We start from the raw sequence: 20,437 nt of genomic DNA, 5'->3' as shown, positions 1-20,437 counted from the left end.
CTTGTTGTGAAGATATTTTGTGTATTTTTTTTGCACGTCAATACGCAGATGGCATGAGTCATATGTTTTTGAGAGGTTCCGTCACACGGTGCTACGATGCTTGCGTATGCCTGCATGCGTGCGGCACAATGTTGATAAGCTACAGCGACTCGCAGCCCTTATCTGTGTGCTTGCTGCAGCGTGTGTTCTGGCTGTGTGCTGAAAGCACAGATGCATGTCCGCGACAGCACAGGGGCGGCTGTCAGAAAGCTCTCGTAAGAATGCCCTAAGAGGTTGGCATCCAAAATAACAAGAAGAACATTTTAATCTCGAATTTGGTTAAAAACCTCTATTTCAAGAGCCGATCCTTTATAAATAATATGACGAAGCGGTTCTTAAAGAGCCCGCAGGTGGCCAACCCCTGCCCTAAGAGGAGACGCAGCACGCTAATGTCATTCGCCCTGTCTCTGTGCATAATTTGATAAGTGCATCAGTGATTTGTGCTGTAAATGGAGTAGCTTTCCGCTATGTTTGCTACAACTAATGTTACACTGATGACCTTGACTGAGTGCTTTCTAAGCCTGGCAGGGAACACGAGGAAGTGGTATTGTCTACACGTTGCCCAAGGTGCTCATTTGAGGCCGAGTCAACCTACAGAAGTCCCCCAGGTCAGCTTCAGATACCACTCGCCGCCGACTTTATGCATGGCCAGGAATAGAATCTCAGGTTGCTAGGAACGCAGCTCGGTGGATTTGCACGTACACACCCACACGCGCACACAGATGTGTGTGCACATCTATCTGCCTATCTATGGCGCTCATGCTGGGGCAGGATTAATGCACTCCAGGGAAAGTACCGTGTCAAAAAAAAAAGTGCGGCTGGTGACATGGAAGGTGACAGCGGAAGGATCGCGGCAGAATGACCACGGTCGAACGAGGAGCAAGCGGTAATCCGCGGCTTGGGGTACGGCACGTGCGCGCACGGCAGTTGCGCTCCACCCTTGACGCCTCCCGTTATCTCCCGGATTAAGAGCCCCGGCCGTACGCCTCTGCATTTTTCCAAGTGATACGACGTGTGTGGCCTATTACCCGGGGTGTGAAGGGCGGTGCGGTGGTTCGCACACACACACACACACACTTGCGCTTTCAATCCAGCGACCTGAATTGGATTCCCTTCCAAGGCTATCATGTCAGTGGCGAGTGTTAACTGCACTTGTCCGGGCACACCCCCTTCAACGCACGTGGAACCAGTGTGGTGAAGTGTGTCCTGACAACTCCCATGACAGACATGGTGTAGGGGAGGCCCAGCAGTGGATTTGACAAGGGGCTTAAATATATATAATTATGGCCATGCTGAAGTATTCCGTCGTAGGTGTTTCGGTCTTATATGGTCCTTGCTCATAAGTTAGTTATCTATGCGTGCAATGAACTTTGCATGGGATTGCCAACTGTTTTTTATTGTATGCGAATTGATATTAATTTTTGCTTGCATGGGGAAAATTGAGAGCTATTCAAATATGCCCTCGCCTGGCTAACACATTAACACATTCCTGTGGAGGGAGCTGGTAGGAACGTTGGGTTGCTCGGTCAATGGCCAGGGTCAACGGCGGCGTGGTCTATTCCGCAAATATGGCTAACTGTGAGGGCGGGCACAAGCCGGCGTGAGTAGGTTAAACGTTGAGTTTTATAAGGGCACCACGGGGTGACCAGCCCCGCCCCTCCCCACCCAGCCCCTCCCCCAGCCCCACCCTCCCCACCCAGCCCCTCCCCATCCTCCCTTCCCCACCCAGCCCCTCCCCACCCTCCCCACCCAGCCCCTCCCCACCCTCCCCTCTCCACCCAGCCCCACCCCTCCCATTTTTGGATGCACGACGGACACAATAATCCCCCGTGGGCTGGTGGAACCAGGTGGTTCCTACCAGTATTATAACTTCTGCACCCTGTAGCCGTGTTACGTAATTACGGGTTGTGTTTTTGTGCGATGTTTGGTTTCGCGTCAAAGTTTTAAGCGCTAATTTGGCAGTAAATAGAACTTACTTACTCTGCCCAGAGCACAGTGTAAGCAACATGTTACGTTTCAGCACTTAAATGTCATCTCGAAATTACGAACTTATAAATAAGGAAACGAAATAAATTTCATTAACAAAAACAGTTGATCTAAATTAAGCATTTAGATATTTCAGAGATGGTAAAAATTATTATGAGAACGCGATTATTTAAGATTCTCATGCTCAGCTCTTCGACTTGTTCTAAGGACCCCCATTCTTGCCCATGATCTATTGTTCCATTATATAACACAGTGTATGCATAGGCGCATTGACAACAGAGATATTGTGATGCATCTCTTTGGCTGCCCACTTGTATAAAACATTGTCTGCTTTTTTATACAAAAATAGGTCTGTTTTGGTGGTGTTCATTTTTAAACCCAATGTTTATATTTCTTTATCGACTGCATTTTCAGATTTTTTTTTACAATTTTATTTACTTTGCACAAATATAAATGATTGTTCTCTACTTATCCTAGGATTATCAAAATATTACTGTGCTCCACCAATAATAAAACAAAAAAAATTGGTGGGAACTTTCTACATCCCTATTTCATTAGATTTTTTTTTCATTTAAAGCACTTAGTTCATTCGGACACTCCTAGGTTATTGGCCAAGAAAGTGACAGCTGGCAGTAAATAGAACTTACCGTCTCTGGGAAATAACTCGGCGCTTTAACAACTACTCACGCTCCAAAACGGTCGAGTGCATCGATGCACAGCGGCGCTTCGCTGAGCCCCAGGAAGGTCTCGGTTGGGCGGTGAACTTCGGGATGGTGTTTGGACGGGTTGTGCGTGTTTGTTGCCGTTGTAGTGGATAAACGCCACAATAGCTGAACGCACTTTTGGGGGGGGGGGAAGGGGAACTTGCGCCACCAGCAACAACACCCCCACGCGGCAGATTCCTGGCTCCAGTCGGATGACCTGTCTGCCAGCGTGCCGGAGAAAATTTCACTCGGGACGCTGAGACTTTGGCAGCAGCTTTTCGAACGTTTGCTTTATTGTTCACGTGGTCCCCCCCCCCCCCCCCCCCCAAATATGGCTATGCAAACAGTTTACATGAGCTATTGCTAGTTTTTACGAGGCTGCCGATTGTTGATGGGAGTGGTTTTTATTTTATTTTTGCAATTCTTGGAGAGCAAAGACTTATTGGCGCATGGCTTGGTGCGAGATTTTGTTTGATGCCTCACAGCAAATCCTGCGTCACGCTGGGGTGTCATCTAAGGGAGGGAGGCCTTCGGTTACCTGGAGGAACATTCCTAGCCCGCAGCAAGGGCATCTCGAAGAAATCCGGTGATCGTCGTCGGCAGGTGTACGGAAGAGTACGTGACAACAATACAGTGCGCTCACTCATGGCGTTGAGTTGGAGTGATGTAGTTATCGGCTCGTATGCGGTTGCCGCCGGGTAGATTGTCACATCGTGGGATTGCGATAGGTGGCAGCGGATCGGGGAGGCCTTCATCCAGCAGTGGATTTGCCCATGGCTATTGCTGCTCATCATGTTGATGGTCATTTGATGCAGAAGTCGCAAAATGTTGTGGAAGATTGTTTTGAATTGATTTTAACACGACACAGTTACTGGCTTAGTGTCCTATGCTATTAACATCTCAAGCCCAATCAATGAACACCGGTTGGGCCTGAACTATTAACAGTCCGTGTGCAATAATTATTATTGCCTCATTAATTCTTACTCCGTTCTCAAAGTTCTCTTTGCATCTGTACGTACGTTATTATCACCACGGTATACATTTGCCCGTGTGTTCACAATGATATTTATCACTGAAGCGCATACCACAGAACTACCTCAGAGATTTCTTCAAGTTACGTCATGTTCACGCAGCAAGGCGGCAAAACAGTTTCCTATCCGCTCTGAATATGAGAATGATGTTCGTTGCTTGACAAGTCAAACCGATATTTTCATTCTCAAAGCTAGGAAATTAGCCTAATTAAGTGGACAACTTAAATTTCGATTTAAAGCTTTCATGACTGCAGGGATTCATCTTCTTGGTTCTTTCGGTAAAGTCACGTAGAATGGAAATAATAAAATATGTTTTATTTTATTTACTTTATTATTTCCATTCTGCGTGACTTTACCGAAAGAACCAAGAAGATGGACAACTTAATGCCTGCGTTCCATGAGATAAGTTGTGCAACTGTAAATACTTGCAGTCTTCACTCCTTTAAAATAAGAATGGACGAGATCCACTCTGCTTCTGAACAGACAATTGAGTGGATAACAAATAAAACATTACATATTTAAATCTACTGCTATTAATCGCAAGTGTACAGATTGCCTTGAACGTCAGTAAGCCTCCTATTCACATGTCAAGTCAATGAAACTAAATTATACAATTCTCAGAGCTGGAATCATACAAAGTAAATCTCATTTAGATTTGTGCAGTCATCGGTAACCGAACTGGCACCATCAACTCGCTACGCTTGAGAACCCGGTTCAACCCCAGACGGCCGTCGTTTGTAACTACTTTGAGTCCGCTGGCGCACGCAAGGGAGCCAGGAGATTCATGATTCATGGGGTGATGTCTGTGGTGCAAGGACTGCGTTGAAACCACAGGGCGGGGGGGGGGGGATCTGGGCGATGCGTCAATCACGCCGAGTGCGCGCCAGTCGCAGGTCTCCACCTTTATTTTAATCTTGCAAGAATTGCAGACGTTGTACTTTATCATCCAACGCACGGCAATCTGATATCATCTCGCCGCCACCGCCGGCCCCGGCCGTTGTAAAATCGTGCCCGTGGGCCAAATCGCTACGTCTGTTTTTTTGCGGTGTCGGAGCCCTGCGCTGCATCAACCCCCTGTGCAGCATCGCATGACCTCGTGGCTTTAGCAGCAGCAGCAGCAGCAGCCGGAATAACTGAGGAGAAAATGACGCTTCAACCGGAAATTAATGTTCTTGTTGCGAAGTTGAGCCCCGTTGACCCCGTCAGCGAGGGAGGGTGGCGATTGGATCATTTGGAATCGATTTGGCAGAAGTGGCAGAAAATGTATTTAAACGTGTGGTGTGCAAGACGCTACTTTTAACAAAGAAGGGTTCTCGGTAATGTTTCTGGAGAATTATTTTTTGTCATTACTGCTACTACTATTATTATTACTACTACCCCGCTAGTTTATCTCAGGAAACTCTCACCGAGTCTCAAGACTCTTTTCAGGAGGGTCCTGCCAAGTTTTTGCAGTAGGGGGTACGATGTTGCTGCCGTGTTTAGTCTCATTTGAGTAATTTGCGGGTAATTTTTCAACATTTGCGATCTGTGGTCAACGCCAGTTACACTGATTGTTATTTTCTTGCGAGAGGAAAAAAATGTATAAACTTAATGCAGATCGGGGCGTGAAACGTTCTTGTTTTGAGGCACAATTGTTACCATTGCGCCACCTTGCCATGACAATAAGGGTTTTCGTGATATGGTAATAACACGATATGCCGTAGAATATAAGGTTCACAAAAAATATAAGGTTCACAAAAAATCATCACAAAATATTACCAAAATAGCAAAACCACATTCATTACAGTTTGAAGTCAATTTGCTGTTATGTATTAAATCATTACTCTGCAAATAATTTTCTGGAGTTATTTACCATGTCGTGGTTATATGGTCTCCTAATCTTGTCAATTCATTCACCTCGTTGATTATTTCTTGCATAACTGGCAGAATGTGCATTATAAGCATTACAGGCTGTAAAGTTGCAATGATTATGTTGCGTGAACTGCAGTGGAAGAAACTGCTAACCCTATATATGAACCCGAGGCCTCATACCACAGTGGCAGTTCCATCAGCGGTTGTGCCAACCATTGTGGCTAAATATGATTGTGAAACGTATTTCTTCTTTTGAGCATTTGCTCCACTTGGTGAGGTCTGTGGAGAGTGGTGGAACAGTGGTTAGCGCGCTGCGCTACGAACCCGGAAACCCGAGTTTCGACCACCAACACCAGTGGCGATTATCTGAACTGGTCCTGGGCATCCCCTAGGTCGACTCAGCCTCAAATTAGTACCTAGTGTGGTGGGTAAACATTGCCACTGGGGAGACAAAGGTGGCCGGGCGTAGTCCTGGCCAAGTCCTCTTTCCATCCACAGTTTTCGATCTATCACCATCTCCACAGTAACGCCACATATTCTCATGTCCTCATTATTGACTTGTCATTTTCAGTTTCCCCCTTTTTCTCTTTCCCTCAACTTTCGTGTTCTCTATTTTCAACTTACCTTCCCGACGTTCTGCACATATGCCCAAACCATCGCAGTCTATTCGACCCAACTGCTCCTCTATCGATGCCCGCGACTTATACCCATCGGCTCACTAGTTCATTTCCCACGCGATCTTTTCTTAATGATGAAAGTTATTTTTGGTTAGATCGCATGACTGTGTTGTTAACCCACCCACCACCCGACGCAGTCAATCAGTAAGGTTTGTCACGTAGACCAAACGTGCCAATTACTAGTTCAGCATACCAGTGTGTTGGAGAGTAAACCCACAACATTTACGTATTTGAGTAGCCTGATGTTTTGCTGGTGAATACAGCAATTGGCTTTGTCGGACGAATTGTGCCGGAATTGCCCGACTCGACAAATCCATCTCGACGTTCTCATCTCTGTCAGCCTCATCGTGTGCTCCGGCCGTTTTCTCTCGTACCCAGCACTCCCGAATCACGCATGAACCCTGGCCTAAGGACTCTCCCTCTTTCTCGACGCCTTGCATAAAAAATTGGCATTTTCTTTTTGTGCACCACCCAACTCTACTTGACCCACACCTTGATTATTCCGCTCCTAACTTTGCTTGTCAATCTCTCTCCATTGTCTGGTTTTGTGGATTCCAATATACTTGAACTTCCGTGCTAAAGAGATGTGCTGGCCGTCCAGTTTCATGGATGGATTTCCAGTCGTTCTCATCTGTATATATGTACGTACGTACGTTCAACTTATTTTGCACCGTACGTAGCCAACCGTGCTAATCCTCTATAAATGGGCAGCATATATTTCTGATGTCCTGCCGACAATGGAACGTTGGCGTGCGCTGGGCCAGGCGGAGCGATTAGCCGGACGGCGTGCGAGATAGCGGGGCGGGTTTTTGCCGCATCGGCGGCGGTGGAGTTCGTCACTTTGAGCGATTGCGGGGTTAAGTGTCCAGGTCCCACGGGACCCGCGAAATCGTACGCGCGTCACGGACGACGGCTGCGTTGCTGCCCTGGTTTTTATTGTTCAATTACATTCTTGTTTTACAGCTCCTGAATTATTTCCCAAAAAAATAATTAACTTTGACTCCAGCGGCTGTCACCTCCGACGTAAAAATGTTGCAATCGTGACTATGGGTTTTTTTTTGCATCTGTCATCCCCGTTTATTATTCCAGGGAAAGGTGAACCTTGCAGCAGCAAGTTGCATCACGCCGATCAGACGTCAGCAGGTTTGACGGGGTCTGTGTTGTAAATCGGTGCGGGAGTGTTTGCGATCGACATCGGCCGCCGTGGGTGTTCAACGCCGAAGAGTCTTTCCGCAGTCTTTTCTTTCTTATCCCTGTTGGGCTCGTCAAGTCGAGCCACTCAATGGGGTGTCATGGTCATCTTGTTATCTTATCATATTTTATATTTATGGAGCACCTTAGCTCAAAGCGCTATACATAGTTTTTAAAGCGGTAACAAAAATAGAGTGATTTAGATGGCAAGGGGCATGCTCGGGCGGAGGAATGAGTGACCGTGAAAGAGGGCACGTGGGGGGTCACAAAGGGGCACTGCGGAGGGACAGGACAGAGTGGAGGGGTGAGGGTTAGGGAAGAGGAAGCGAATGGGCGATGGAGAAAGGTGAGGCTTTAAGAGAGGAATGGAACAAGGTTAAGGAGGGAGACTGCTCAATGTAAAGGTGCAGTGCTGAGTCTATGGGCAGTGCTGAGTCTATGGGCAGTGTTGAGTCTATGGGCAGTGCTGAGTCTATGGGCAGTGCTGAGTCTATGGGCAGTATTGAGTCTATGGTCAGTGGTGAGCCTATGGGCAGTGCTGAGTCTATGGGCAGTGCTGAGTCTATGGGCAGTATTGAGTCTATGGTCAGTGGTGAGCCTATGGGCAGTGCTGAGTCTATGGGCAGTGGTGAGTCTATGGTGCAGTGCTGAGTCTATGGTCAGTGCTGAGTCTGTGGGCAGTGCTGAGTCTGTGGGCAGTGCTGAGTCTATGGTCAGTGCTGAGTCTATGGTCAGTGCTGAGTCTATGGGCAGTGCTGCTTAATGTACAGGGGAAATTGATTCGAGTGGAGGGGTGCAAGGAGGGAGAAGGACTGAACACGGGATTGGGTACAAGTAGGAGGAGGGAGGGACAGTGAGAGACCGAGAGAAGTTTTGGATTGCAGAGCACGAGGGGGGACATGGAAGGAGATGAGTGAGGCATCATCATCATCTGTCCCTTCCAACTGCTTATTAACAAACTCATTTCCGCGATGATGGATCTCTTTTTTCCTCCAGTATTTCTGCTTCGTTTGGTGTCAATCCTTTCTCTTCTTTGCATCGCCAAGTACGAGATGCTGACGAGGCTCATTCTCAGAACGCATCTGTTGTCCCCCCCCCCCTCCCGCACTTCCGATTAGCACGGTTGGCTACGTACGGTGTTCGGAGTTATAAGCGAAAGAAGTGCAACATACACGAAGCACTACAATTTTCTGACCTTGACTTTGTGCAACGAGGTTGTTTTCACTTCTAACTCCGAACGCCGATGGGTTCAAGTCTTGCCAGTCGAAGTCCTCTGTGCTCTGAACTCTCTCAGGGGTTCATGCCAGCACGGGGAGTGGTTAATTCGGTCAAGTGTTGCGCAAAAATTACGTTGCATTTCCCAAAGTGGAAGAGGATTGCGAAAGTTGCCACTGGGCTCTAAATCAAAAAAGTTTAATAGAATTTTGCATTTTTCCATATTTGTGTGTTATGATCGTCAGTACCACAAAATTGTAAAAAAAATGTCACATTGAAATAGCCAAACATCATAATTGGAAGTTATAAATTTCGTACTGCTCATGCTGTTCTGCATAAATATATTTTTTAAATATCATCATCATGAGTATCATGAGCACCATCATTGTCATCGCAGTGATCATCCTGATCGTGTATTGTCAGCTTTATCATCGTCAACATCATCATTATAATCGTCTTGACGATCACCGCCGTCGTTGATCCTTGTCATTCCGCCCGTCGATCGTATATCAAGTCGGTGCGGGACCCTTGGAGCCGCTCCATTAAGCTCTGCACAGCTTATTTATTCTCGTGCATGAAAAAAAAAATATCCAACGTCTACAACAATAACCACGGCTGGGCTTTGTTTGCTCAGCTCATCGACTCTGTACAGGAATGCCCAGGGATGCGTTGGGGCGCCCAGACTGGGCATGTGACCCGGTTATCGGATACTCGTTCACTCAGCCATGCGTGGCAGGTGCAGCGTGAGGCCGGGAGAGAGCTGTAAGTCAGATCTTTAAACAAAAAATGTATTCATTAGTTCATTCCTTTTGTTTCATTCAATTCCCTCTACGTCACCGGGTGAGAAGTCCATTGATGTAATTTAGCTTTTCGTAACCATTCATACACCGCTATGTTTTTGGGTTGTACTGCGTCTTGTTGTTTGGCATGAATAGTCATTGAAACTCAAATATTCAGGTCCTCAACAAGATCCCAGCATGTGGAGTGAAACGTCGGACATGGTGTCGCCAAACATTGCGCGGTGAAACCCGAAAACCCATCGTCGGAGAGCCGTGCAGCTCTACCGCGAAAACCTACGCAGGAGTGTTCATGTTTCATTTGAGAGCTAACTTGTGTGCGAATATCACGTTTCTCGGTGTTTTCACTGAGAGTAGTATCGCACTATAAAGTGTGATTTACAGCTATGCAAGTCTTTATGCCCTTTTCCGGCTCTAAAAAAGCGATACGGTGCGTAATGTCAGCCTCTGAAATATCACTCACTTATTATACGGCCGTGCTAATGACGGTAGTTGTGAGTTTTTCCTCTCACCTCCATCACTGTAGTTGTGGGGGGGGGGGGTGCGGCGTAAACTTGCAGCACAGTGATTTCCGCACGACACTGTTGGTGACCTGAGTTCAATTCCGAGCCCTGGATAATGTCTCTGAACTGTTCCTGCATCTCTCCGCTGTTCACCAGTTATGGTGAGGGATGGCCAAACAGACCCCATGACTGATGTGATGTGCGGGGAGGCTTTTAACCAGCAGTAAATTGACAAATGGCCATATGTTGTTATTTGTATAACTCTGGTAACGTAGATGATTTCAGTGAACCAAATGTTTTAGTGTAATGTACAACTTTAGACGTGGTATCCGTTACCAAGTCACCCTGTTCCACTCGCGTGAACGTCGATGTCACGGGGGGGGGGGGGGGGGTCGTGTAACGTCCACCGTACAGCAGACACACGGGGCTATGTTTACATTTCGACAGCGTCAAACGATTGTCTCTCAGCACAGATGCAATCGCAGGCCAATACCATACCAGGTTTCACCTGTTGTCTCCTAACCCCCGACCGCCTGTCGTTAATAAGAGCGGCGTTTCTGAAGTGGATTTTTTATGTCGGTGTCAATAGGGTCGGTAAAAAATGTTTTGCGAGCGAGGTATTAAAAGTATAAAAAAATCACACCAGCGGCTAACTCATTACATTATTTAACATTGCACTCACCTCTGTCAATGTGTTATCACAAAGTAGTAAACTTTTTTTTTTACCGGGAGATGAGATTTCAAAGTAGCAACTGGGTTGCACACGGATGCCATTGCTTTAATATAAACTTATAAAACACGCCAGACGTACCACGCTGTCAACCAGATGTCTTCGCAGTTGGCTTGCTGGAATGTTTCGCGATGCCAACTGTGTTCCAGCGCTCGCCGCCAACGTTCGTGTTATACGATCGAAAAATTAACGCCGCACGAATTTTAACAGATTAATTTGACTCTTAACCCAACTCGCTAACACGTGCTCTGTCAGCACACGGATTTTTCTGTGTCCTTTTTCAAGAATTGCTAACGAGGACAGTTTGGTGTTGAATTCGAAGTAAAGCAGATGCAAGATTGCGGGCGGCAGGGGAGGGGGGGGGGGTGTTCATGGGGCGGTTAGTTTGTGCGTGATTAACGGTGCTGCTGAGAGCCAACACAAGACAAAGGTCCCACCGTAAAGTCTTTACAGACCTTTTGAGGCCAGTGCTGTTAGCGAGCACCTGTGAAGGTCGGCACGGCACACTCAGGGGGTGGGTGGCCAGCACCATGCCCGACCACTTTTGTCTCCCCAGTGGCGATGTTTACACACCGCACCAGGTACTCGTTTGAGGCTGAGTCGACCTAGGGGATGCCCAGGACCCGTTAAGATATTCGCCACCGGTACTGGCCGTGAGTCGGAACCGAACTCGCATTGCCGGGCTCATAAAACGTAACGCGAACCTCTGCTCTACCGCTGCCCTTAAAAACCCGCACAAATACACACACGCACACAGCTCACGCGAGCCGCCTTGCAAACCGTCGATCAAATTGCAACCGCCTAGGGCGCTTCAGTGCAATCGATCAGCGTGCCGCCACGACGCCAGTTGTATAAAACGTCCGACCTGACACGTTTGCGCGGTGGGTGCAGTATAAGTTGTGGCTTTTCGACTGAAGGGGACAATGTGTGAACATTGCCCGGTGAAGCAGAAGTAACGAAGCGCCGGCGGCTTCGAGGTGCAACGTTTTTGTTGTCGTTAGGCGACGGCGTAACCGTGTGCATATTTCATCAACAAACCATTACATCTTAATCCAATTAGCGTGGCATGTGGATAGACGTTTGTGTTAACTTTGGCCCCAATGTCCACATGGTAGTGTTTAAGTTTGTTAATTCTCTTGGCGTCGTTTCAAGGGGGGAAAGTTCAGCTTTTTAGAATTTAGATTCAAATGCCACCCGCCCCCCCTCTCTTTTTGAAGCCGCACCACTTACAAAGCGACGTAATGATGCCTTCCCCTGTTTGAAATTACGCCCTCGGCTCGTGCCGCTGCTGCCGCCTTCGCCTCACCCCCAGGGCTGCCCCGCCACGGAGCTTGCCACCTGCTCCGTGACTGCCACCTGCTCACACTTAGGGCTGCCACTTGAACACCCCTTGGCATAACTGCGGCGGCAAATGTTTACAATTTGTATTCTCTTTTTGCGCGTACGGTACCGAACGCGGTGCCTCTCCACACACCGCATTCGTTCGACGACGTTCAAATTTGCCGTCGCCCCCCCCCCCGCTCCCACAGAGCTCCTGCATAGAGGCGTGGGGAAGAACTGATCGCTCGTGGCCGTAAACCACCGGTTTCTCCCTGTCCTGTCACAGCAGCGAGGATTTGCCGTTGGCCTTCGCTAGGCACCTCTGTCCATTGCCAAAGTGCCCAATGAAAGCTTTCTGGGCAGTAAAAGTAACCGATAGATCTGCAGTGCGCCTCCGATTAGTACGGTTGGCTACGTACTGTGCGAGAGAAGTTCAACATTACACACGCGCACGTGCGTTTTCGGGGGGGGGGTTGTGCCGTGCGTTGTTCAGTACGACCGTTCGACCTTTCGCTCCGTGTGCCGGGACTTTCTTCAGGTCCTGTTTTCCCAAAGGAGCTCGCAGTTTCTTAATTTGGCCGTGGCACTTCCTAAACAGAGCTGAGTTTGTCACCGCCACGTGTTGTACCACCCCGACATGTCGCGGTGACGGCCCAAAAGCACGCAAGGGAGCTCTACGGCACGGCCGTGAAGACACCTTACGCGGGTTGTAAAAGCAACGGAGCGTCTTCTGGAATGTCCACGCAGCGTTCATGACTGCCTTAGACCACTAAGCAGTCTCTTGTGTGTTTGGTTTATTGTTTTAATGTTTCATTGTGGGGTCGTAGGTTATACCAAAAGTTGTTATGAGATACAAGGTCACGGTGGCTGTAAAGAGCGAGGAGGAGAGATTGAAGTCATCAGTTGGGTCTATTATCCAAAGTTTTATTTACAGTGAGCATTCAAATGAGAAACATTTTAACAAACATTTTTCGTTAAAAAAATGTCCGTATAACAACATTTTAATGCAGGAACAAATGAGAGAAACTGAACGAAACAAATGACAAAGTTAAATACTGTTGCTTCATACCTGGTAAAAATGCCATCTTAAATCTATAAAAAAAGTGAAAGAAAAAAACCAAAAAAAGATAATAAAAATAATAATATTAATTTATATATATATTTTTTACGTAGCAGCCCATAGACAGGCAGCACTTCATACTTGACCAGCAGCAGCAAAAAAAAAGAACACGTGAGAGGAGAGGTTACAACATTCGTCTATAAACACTAAAGCAACGGTGGCGAGAGACGGTGCCAGTCCCACTGGACACTTGCAAAACTAGAGCGCTGCCGTGACCCTCCAACCCCCAAAGCCACACCGACCGCGGTGCCTCTCCACACACACACCGCATTCGTTCGACGACGTTCACGCCCCAGCATCTCACACCAGGGTCCCTTTGTGACAGCTATTCACCTACGCTCCCCACAGAAGCCCGGCAGCAGGACGCTGTGTTCCAGTTTAATTTGTTCTCAATTAAGAGACCGTGGGGGGAGGGGGGGGAAGGAGGGTGGGGTGGTGGGGTGGTGGAGGCTTTGTGAGGCAGGCGGCTGGGGCGGTACAGGAGATGGTGGTTTACAGTTTTGAAAAATGTTCGAAAAATGTTCGACACATGCTTGAGAAATGCGCGCGGGGTTTTAACTCGAGCGGTCCCGCTGGCGGAAGAAGCTGGGAGAGTTGGAGGAGCTTGAGTAGCGGGGCGAAGGAGGGGGTCGGCAAACGCGGTGTGGTTGGGGGGGGTGGTTCATTTGGCGTCCGCAGGGACGCATTGACGTTCTGCCCAGAACACTCGCGGGCTGGGAGAGAGCCCCCACGGCACTTGACGGTGCTCTCCTCCAAACCGCAGCGCGCAGAATCCTTCAGCACACCCGCCAGCTCACTCGCTCGCTCAGTTCCTCGCTCACTACTTCGCTCGCTGGCTCGCCGTAGAGAGAGGAGCGATCCACAGTCGGCAAGCATCGTGGCGTCTGCGAGTTGATGTGCAGCCACACAAAAATTCTCTCTGGTGCCTGCCGTTTTTTTAGTTTATTTTTTTTTCTATAAGTGTTTGGTTTTTATTGCCCCCGTTGACGGTTGTTGGTGGTTTGATTTTTCTTCTTTTGTTGTTGTTGTTTTTGTCACGCTTCATCGCACGCGCGTCGCCAGGACCTTGCGCTCCGCGTGTCTGCTGCCTCCCGTCCGCTCGTCACGAAATCCCCGCTGCCTGTGAAGCACATCGAAGGGCACGCGCGCCAGAGTTAGATTGTTGCCGTTTAGTTTTTTCAACATGTTTATTTTGTAAACCAAAGTTCAGCCGCGGCAAGTGGCGCACAGCAGCAACTGAAACACAATTCCCAAAAAGTAAACCGGCGTGTTTTGAAAAGGGTTTTTTTCCCCCCCTCTAATCTGACCATGACCTAGAGGCCTGCAGTGGTTTGCTGTGTCGACTTGCTCCCCTCCCCTGCCCTCCCTTCTCCCCACTTTGCCACCGCACAGCGCTGGCAAGGTCCCGTCGCTCGTAAAACAAACCTCAGTGGCCTCCCCCCCACTGCCAGTGCAATGCAGCTCCACATTCCCTCCGCGTTAATCCACACTTACACCGTTCCTTTTGTACGTTGCTCACAATTGCTTTGCCCCACGTGTGATGCCGCACCAAAGTGCTTCAGAAGCGAGTGACTAATCCCCTGGCCGTGGCCACGCTCACACGATTGGTGGTGCTGCCAACGTTGATAAGGGGGTGAGAGGCGGGCAGCGACCACGTCGGTAGGCTACACGCTGCAGAAGTAGCTCGCTTGTTATTTTATTGCCTCTGGTGTCGCACATCCCCGTGGTGAGAATGTGGCTCTAGCGTCTGTTTCTTATCGTTGCTGAGTCCAGGTCATCCGACTGGCGTTTGTGACTGATGCCCGTGAGCACGGGAAGGGTTCCGTGGGGCTTTGGTAGCGCAGAGGGGGAGGGATCGAGAGAATTGTCGGGAGCTCTGGAAACACAAGCGACCGGGTTGCCGCTCGCCAGGTTATGCCGAAGGATGTTGCTGAAGCACTGGTGAATTGCATGCCCTCTGCGTGTGCGGAGCCTGCGCGTGCGAGAGCGCGTGTGACTGTGTGTGCGTGTGTGTGAGAGCGTGGCGAGGTTGCCCACCCACGTGCACGCCCCGATCCTCAGTGCCGTCAAGCGCCAAAGTGGCTCCTTTCATGCAAATGATTTGCACCGAGCGCGAACGAGACCCGCCCGGAGAGTGTGGCTACCCGCCAGTCGGCTCTCTTCTCCTAGCAACGTCGGCGTTAATGAAAAAAAATATCCCAAGATCAATTGTCGGAGTTTAACCTAGGGAATTAAGGTTTGTCCAAAGGGGGAGATATCAAGGTGAGCCTCTCTCGCTTCTCAGCTCGGCAACTATCGCTTATCTCCCTGTTTTCACCGAACTTCACGATCGACACGATCGATTTCGAGGGCGATCCCCAGCTGTGCAGTAGTGGAATTGCCCAGAAAGATAGCTCTTTATGACGTGGTACCCAGGTGGGAGTCCAGTGAGACCAGAAGTGGTTTTTGTCAAGGCCCTGGCAGACCGTGTTATCAGCGACCACTGATTTAGGCGACTGATCGTTCACGAGGTCGCCCAAAAGTCCGCAATGCAGGCTGCAGAAGCCGGCTTAATACCGCTTAAGGTCTGCGGGCCTTCTGTGCTGGGCGGTGGGCAGACTTCCCTGACGCTGACAAGGTCAACTAGTTTCATTAGGGGGCCCCTGGTCTGCACAGTGGGATTTCGTGACTTTCATTGGTGTCACCTGCAGATGGTTTGTTGCATATAGTTTCCATTTACAAGATTTTATGTGATTGATTTGTTTTATTTACTTAATGCCACGGAAGATGAGGCAAAGGTAAATACAGTGTGTAGTTCACTGATCCTGCAAAAAAAAATGAATGAACGATTGAAAGTCTATAAATATAGTTAAGTTATTGAGTGGCCAGTGGAGGCAATACCACCACCCAAGAGTGTGCAGTGTGTGTGCGCGTTGACTGGATGCACATTGCGAGTGCCAGCGCATGCCTCTACATCTGTCTGCTCTTCATATGAAAGTGTTTCCACGTAGACCTGTCAGCTGACTGAGTGGTACTGTGCTCCTGTGGTTGCCTGATCTTCCTCTGACCGCATTGTAAAATCAAAACCGCATTTGGACAGAAAAGCAGGCTGTGGAATGTGACTTTTCTGAGCATTAACCACCTATTGATAGGGGCGTTGCTTTCATTGAAAGGAAAAGAGAACCAAGCAAACGAAAACTAAACCGTTTTTTTTCATTTAATTGGTGGGTGACCAAATTGATGGCTTTTGAAGTATGAATACACTTTGCTAAAAAGACGTGTTTTCTGCTGTGTGTGTATGTACGTGTAAATGCTGCACAGTCGTGCACATGCATACACACGCGTACGCTGGGAGAACTGCCACAGGATGAGCTCACGTAGAGGTTAATTTCATGGCCATGACCCCACTGCCACTTCCAATTTCCTGGCCCTAGCCGTCAGTATGCACAGTGGCGGCAGGTGTCGGGGTCATCTCGCTCAGCACAGGTGTACCGACTGCGCTACACTGATGCAGGTGGGAAGACGAAGTGAGTCCGTGCAGCTGTGTAAACACGTCGCGCTGTGCGTGAAGCGTGTGCATTTTAGCGATCGTGTAAAGCCATGCGGATCGGGCGATTGTGTCGAGAGATGTGCAGATTGGATGGGATGAATAGCTGTAAAGGTATGTATGTAATTCCCCATCTCGGATGCACAGAGACACAGCTTGAATGTGCACAGGTGTTCCGGCCTAGGTGTACAGTTCCAATGTACAGACACGATTATACAGACATGCGGGTGGCCAAGGTACGAGCACATTTGCCATATGTACACGTCGGGGTATACTGCTGCAACTAATGAGATGGGACCCCCCCCTCCCACCACATCAGGCCCTGAGTTGGCCGCGGTGCAATTGCACCGCTCGCACACGCGATAGCCACGCCACTGCTGTATGAACACATCAGGTGGACAGCAACAGTTCTCATCTGTGTGCGTACGTGTGCGTGCGTACGTGTGTGTGCGTGCGTGCGCGCGCGCGCTCGTTACCGTGTGGGTGTGGAGCAGCCGGCGCCGCCGCTTAAATGGGTCCCCGGCCGTTGAGAGACGGGCGATTCCAAGAGTGCAAGGTTTGCTGCGGCGTCCTGTGGTTGCACCTGTGCTTCTGGTGCTGCTGCTGGTGCCGGTGCTGGTGCTGCGGGTAGAATCCCTGGTGCGGGTGATCGCGGCACCGCGGCCTGTGCTGGTGGCGCCGTGCGTGGTGCGACGCGCTTGCGTCTCTCGCCGCGGCCGCCGCCTGCGGCCTTCTGCCCTCCATTATCGATGAGAAGATTGACGTCGCTGCTGACGACGATGACGACGACGACGACGATCGCGACGGCGACGAGTGCGATGACGACGACATCTGGAGACCGTGCTGGAAGGTGTCTCTCCTTTTCCGCATGACTCCTGTTAAAAGCGAGGCAGTGTCAGGAGGTGTTTGTTTAGCCGACCCATCGCGGGAGCAGATTCGCACTCGTGCGGTCAATCGGCGAAAACCACGTTACGTAGTGTTCGCTCAATGTTCCCACGGGGTCACGCGTATCACTGTTCAGTGGCGGCGGGTCGTGAAGTCGGTGACCTGGGTTTGATCCCTGACCTTGGTTGACATCGGTGGTGATGGGGTCCCTTCCTTTGCCAAATAGCGCTGTGACTTGCGTCGCAAAGTATGCTCAAAGAACCCCAGTGATCGACACGGCATGATTGACATTACAATATTATAATTAAAATACTCCATTTAACGTCTTTCATGAAGTTAGATGGAGTAGAGGACGGCACACACCACGTGCGCTCTTCCATTGCTTCCCCCTTGCTGAGGGTCTCGAGGTTTTGTTTCAAATTTTTTTTTTACACGACCACCACAAACAAGAATTGAGGAACAACAAGGCAGTAGGAGAGTGCACGTGCCTAACAAAGCACCGCGGCGCGGAGAAGCTTGGCGGAGTTGCTGGAACACGGCCCCGCCGTGGACTCTGGCACCCAAGGTGGATTGGATGCGGGGTTGTTTATTTTTTTCTGAACAAACTCAGTCGCAAAGGCAAATTTGCCCTTTCGATGTTTAGAGATTCGTGGCCGGCACGGGAGAGGGGGGGGGTGGAGACGGAGACCGCCGCACCGTCGAGCCACGCAGGCGGCCGACGCGACAAAAGGAGCCGCGCCGTTGGAGTGACGGCACGTTTAGGTTTTTCGTCACGTCGCCTTTTATCCGGCGCTCGTGAATTGCGTCGATCATTTTTTTTGATTCGCATCGAGGGTTTTTTTTTGTTTTGCCAGAACGATTCGCAACGGTCACACCTCGTTAGCGGCACAAGTGAACGATCCCCCGCCAAGTTGGGACGCGCATCCATTAATGCTGCATAGGCTCGGCTCGCGATTACAGGGGACATCAATCAACCCAGGTGTTAATTGTGCAGGGCGAAGGGGGAGGCAGCTGTAAGCGTGTGCACGCGTGTGTCTGTGTGCGTCTGTGTGTTTCTCTGTGTGTCTGTGTGTGTCTATTTGTGTCTGTGTGTATCTGTGTGTGTCTGTGTGTGCGCGTCTGTGCTTGTGGGACCACTCATTCGCCGTTTTTTTTCCAACCTGGCACATAAAATATTTGATTGTTCGTTAAATCTCGCAAGAGCATTTTTTAGAGCAAGGACTTAATTAAAGCCATCTGCTGCGCGCATAGTTTAGCGAGTCGTTCATGCGCCGTTGGGCTTGCGGTTTGTCATACAGACATCACAGTTCCTGAGCCGCATTTGTTTGATCACTGTCTCGCGTCGCTTTGCTTTTTCTGCGGTTCATATTTTTTTTACGTAATTATTTTTTCTGCAACGTTTAGATTTGAGTGCCCGCCAAACAAATGTAACCATTTCGGTCCCCCCCCCCGCAAGCAGGTCGCGATAGCAAATGTACGCATCACAAAGGAACCAAGCTGAGTGCAATAAGTTACAGATGCACGGAATTAGTTTAAATCTACTCAATCTGTAGTGCTTTTTATACACTGTTAGATGCCTATTGGGTGTGAGCACGAATCTTCTTAATCTTTGAAACGTTTGGAATCGTTCCAAAAACAATCGACGGGAAAAAAAACCTGTTGGTAGGTTCATCACCTTTTTTTACGCAAACGCGTTTACATTATTCATGCATCCAACATCAAACATTTTCTCTTTAGCCAAGTTCATCGTGCATTGACACAAAAAAGGAAAGCGAGCATTTCATTGCATACAAACGCGCAGCGCGACAGAAAGTTTTGCAGCGAAGCAAACGGCGCTTTGCTCGGGACGGACGCTCACCTCCGTAGGCTGACTCGAGCAGGGCGACCAAGACAAACGCACAGATGAGGTTAAGCCGGCCGCTCATGGCTGCTCGCTGGTGAGACGGCGCGCGTGATCGCTGTGCACGTGCGTGCGCCGGTTCGCTGCTGCGTCCGCGCGCTGCTGTGGCTGGCTGCGTCCGCGCGCTCTGGCTGGTGCAGCACACGCGCGTAGCCAGCGAGCGTTGAATGTGCTGCTCAGTAGCGCACGACTGCTCCGCACCAGAGCCGCAACGCGCTTTATCTGCAAGGATGCCTCCACCCACACCGCCCACCGCCACCACCTCCGCCTCCTCTCCCCTCCCTCCATCCATCTATCGACCCCTCCGCCCCCTCGCCACCCCCCCCTCGCCACCCCCCCTTTCCACAACAACTACCGCCACCCCTTGCCTGCCCTCCGCCTTTCCCCCCCCAGAAAACCTCCGCCCACTGCTTCCTGAAAACAAAATGATGCTTGACTTATCGGTCTGCCTGTCCTGCTGAATTAAATGGGCAGCGACAGCGGTTTGCTATTACTCAGCACGGGAGGAACAGCGCCTCTTGCCCCTCTCTGTTGCCCTCTCTGCACATCACCAAAGAGATTGCCTCACCCTCCTGAGTTTGAGCCTCACCTGTTTGCGAGCCAGTGTGCCAAAGTGGCCTCTAATCTTTTGTTGTGTGTGCAGTCATTGAGTGTTTGTTCCCCCCCTTCCCCCCCCCCCCCCCCCCCGTGAGCTCATGTTCCAATCGTCCGGAGGAATGTTGCTTCATTGTAACATTGCAAGGGCAGAAACCTTTGACCACATCACCTGGAATGCGCATGATCTCATCAGTTTCTGAGAAAGCTAAGCAGGGTGAGCCTGGATATTGTGCCAGACCGGGGCGATCGCTGTCCAATAAACAGGTTGTCATGCTTCTGAGGGGCTACATGGTGGTCGAGTGACCCCCACGACCCTTGCCTTGTGATCAGCGGAGTGACAAAATGGCTGTACATTGTGTACAGCC

At 49.7% G+C, this 20,437-nt stretch overlaps 2 protein-coding genes across 2 annotated transcripts in view; one reads left to right on the top strand and one right to left on the bottom strand.

Moving 5' to 3' along the window:
* The window catches only part of LTN1 (listerin E3 ubiquitin protein ligase 1), a 177,213-nt gene that overhangs the window by 73,281 nt on the left and 83,495 nt on the right, over nt 1-20,437 (top strand).
* Nucleotides 12,935-19,657, bottom strand: LOC133352334 (polyadenylate-binding protein 1-B-like). The gene is made up of 3 exons (XM_061567929.1): nt 19,434-19,657; nt 17,167-17,565; nt 12,935-14,284 (listed from the first exon to the last, which is right to left on the bottom strand). Exons 1-2 carry the CDS (start codon nt 19,498-19,500, stop codon nt 17,198-17,200), a joined length of 435 nt encoding a protein of 144 aa, XP_061423913.1. The 5' UTR covers nt 19,501-19,657; the 3' UTR covers nt 12,935-14,284; nt 17,167-17,197.

Source organism: Lethenteron reissneri, chromosome 5 (genome assembly GCF_015708825.2).
Source record: "Lethenteron reissneri isolate LAM-NWPU_2019-01 chromosome 5, ASM1570882v1, whole genome shotgun sequence".
Lineage (NCBI taxonomy): Eukaryota > Metazoa > Chordata > Hyperoartia > Petromyzontiformes > Petromyzontidae > Lethenteron > Lethenteron reissneri.
This window is presented reverse-complemented; position numbering and strand designations above follow the sequence as displayed.

Bases quoted from the DNA above. Each gene is read 5' to 3' on its own strand.
- LOC133352334 (XM_061567929.1), bottom strand. From the start codon at position 19,500: ATGAGCGGCCGGCTTAACCTCATCTGTGCGTTTGTCTTGGTCGCCCTG. The intron at 17,566-19,433 runs GTGAGCGTCCGT...CGCTTTTAACAG, and splicing joins GCTCGAGTCAGCCTACGGAG to GAGTCATGCGGAAAAGGAGA.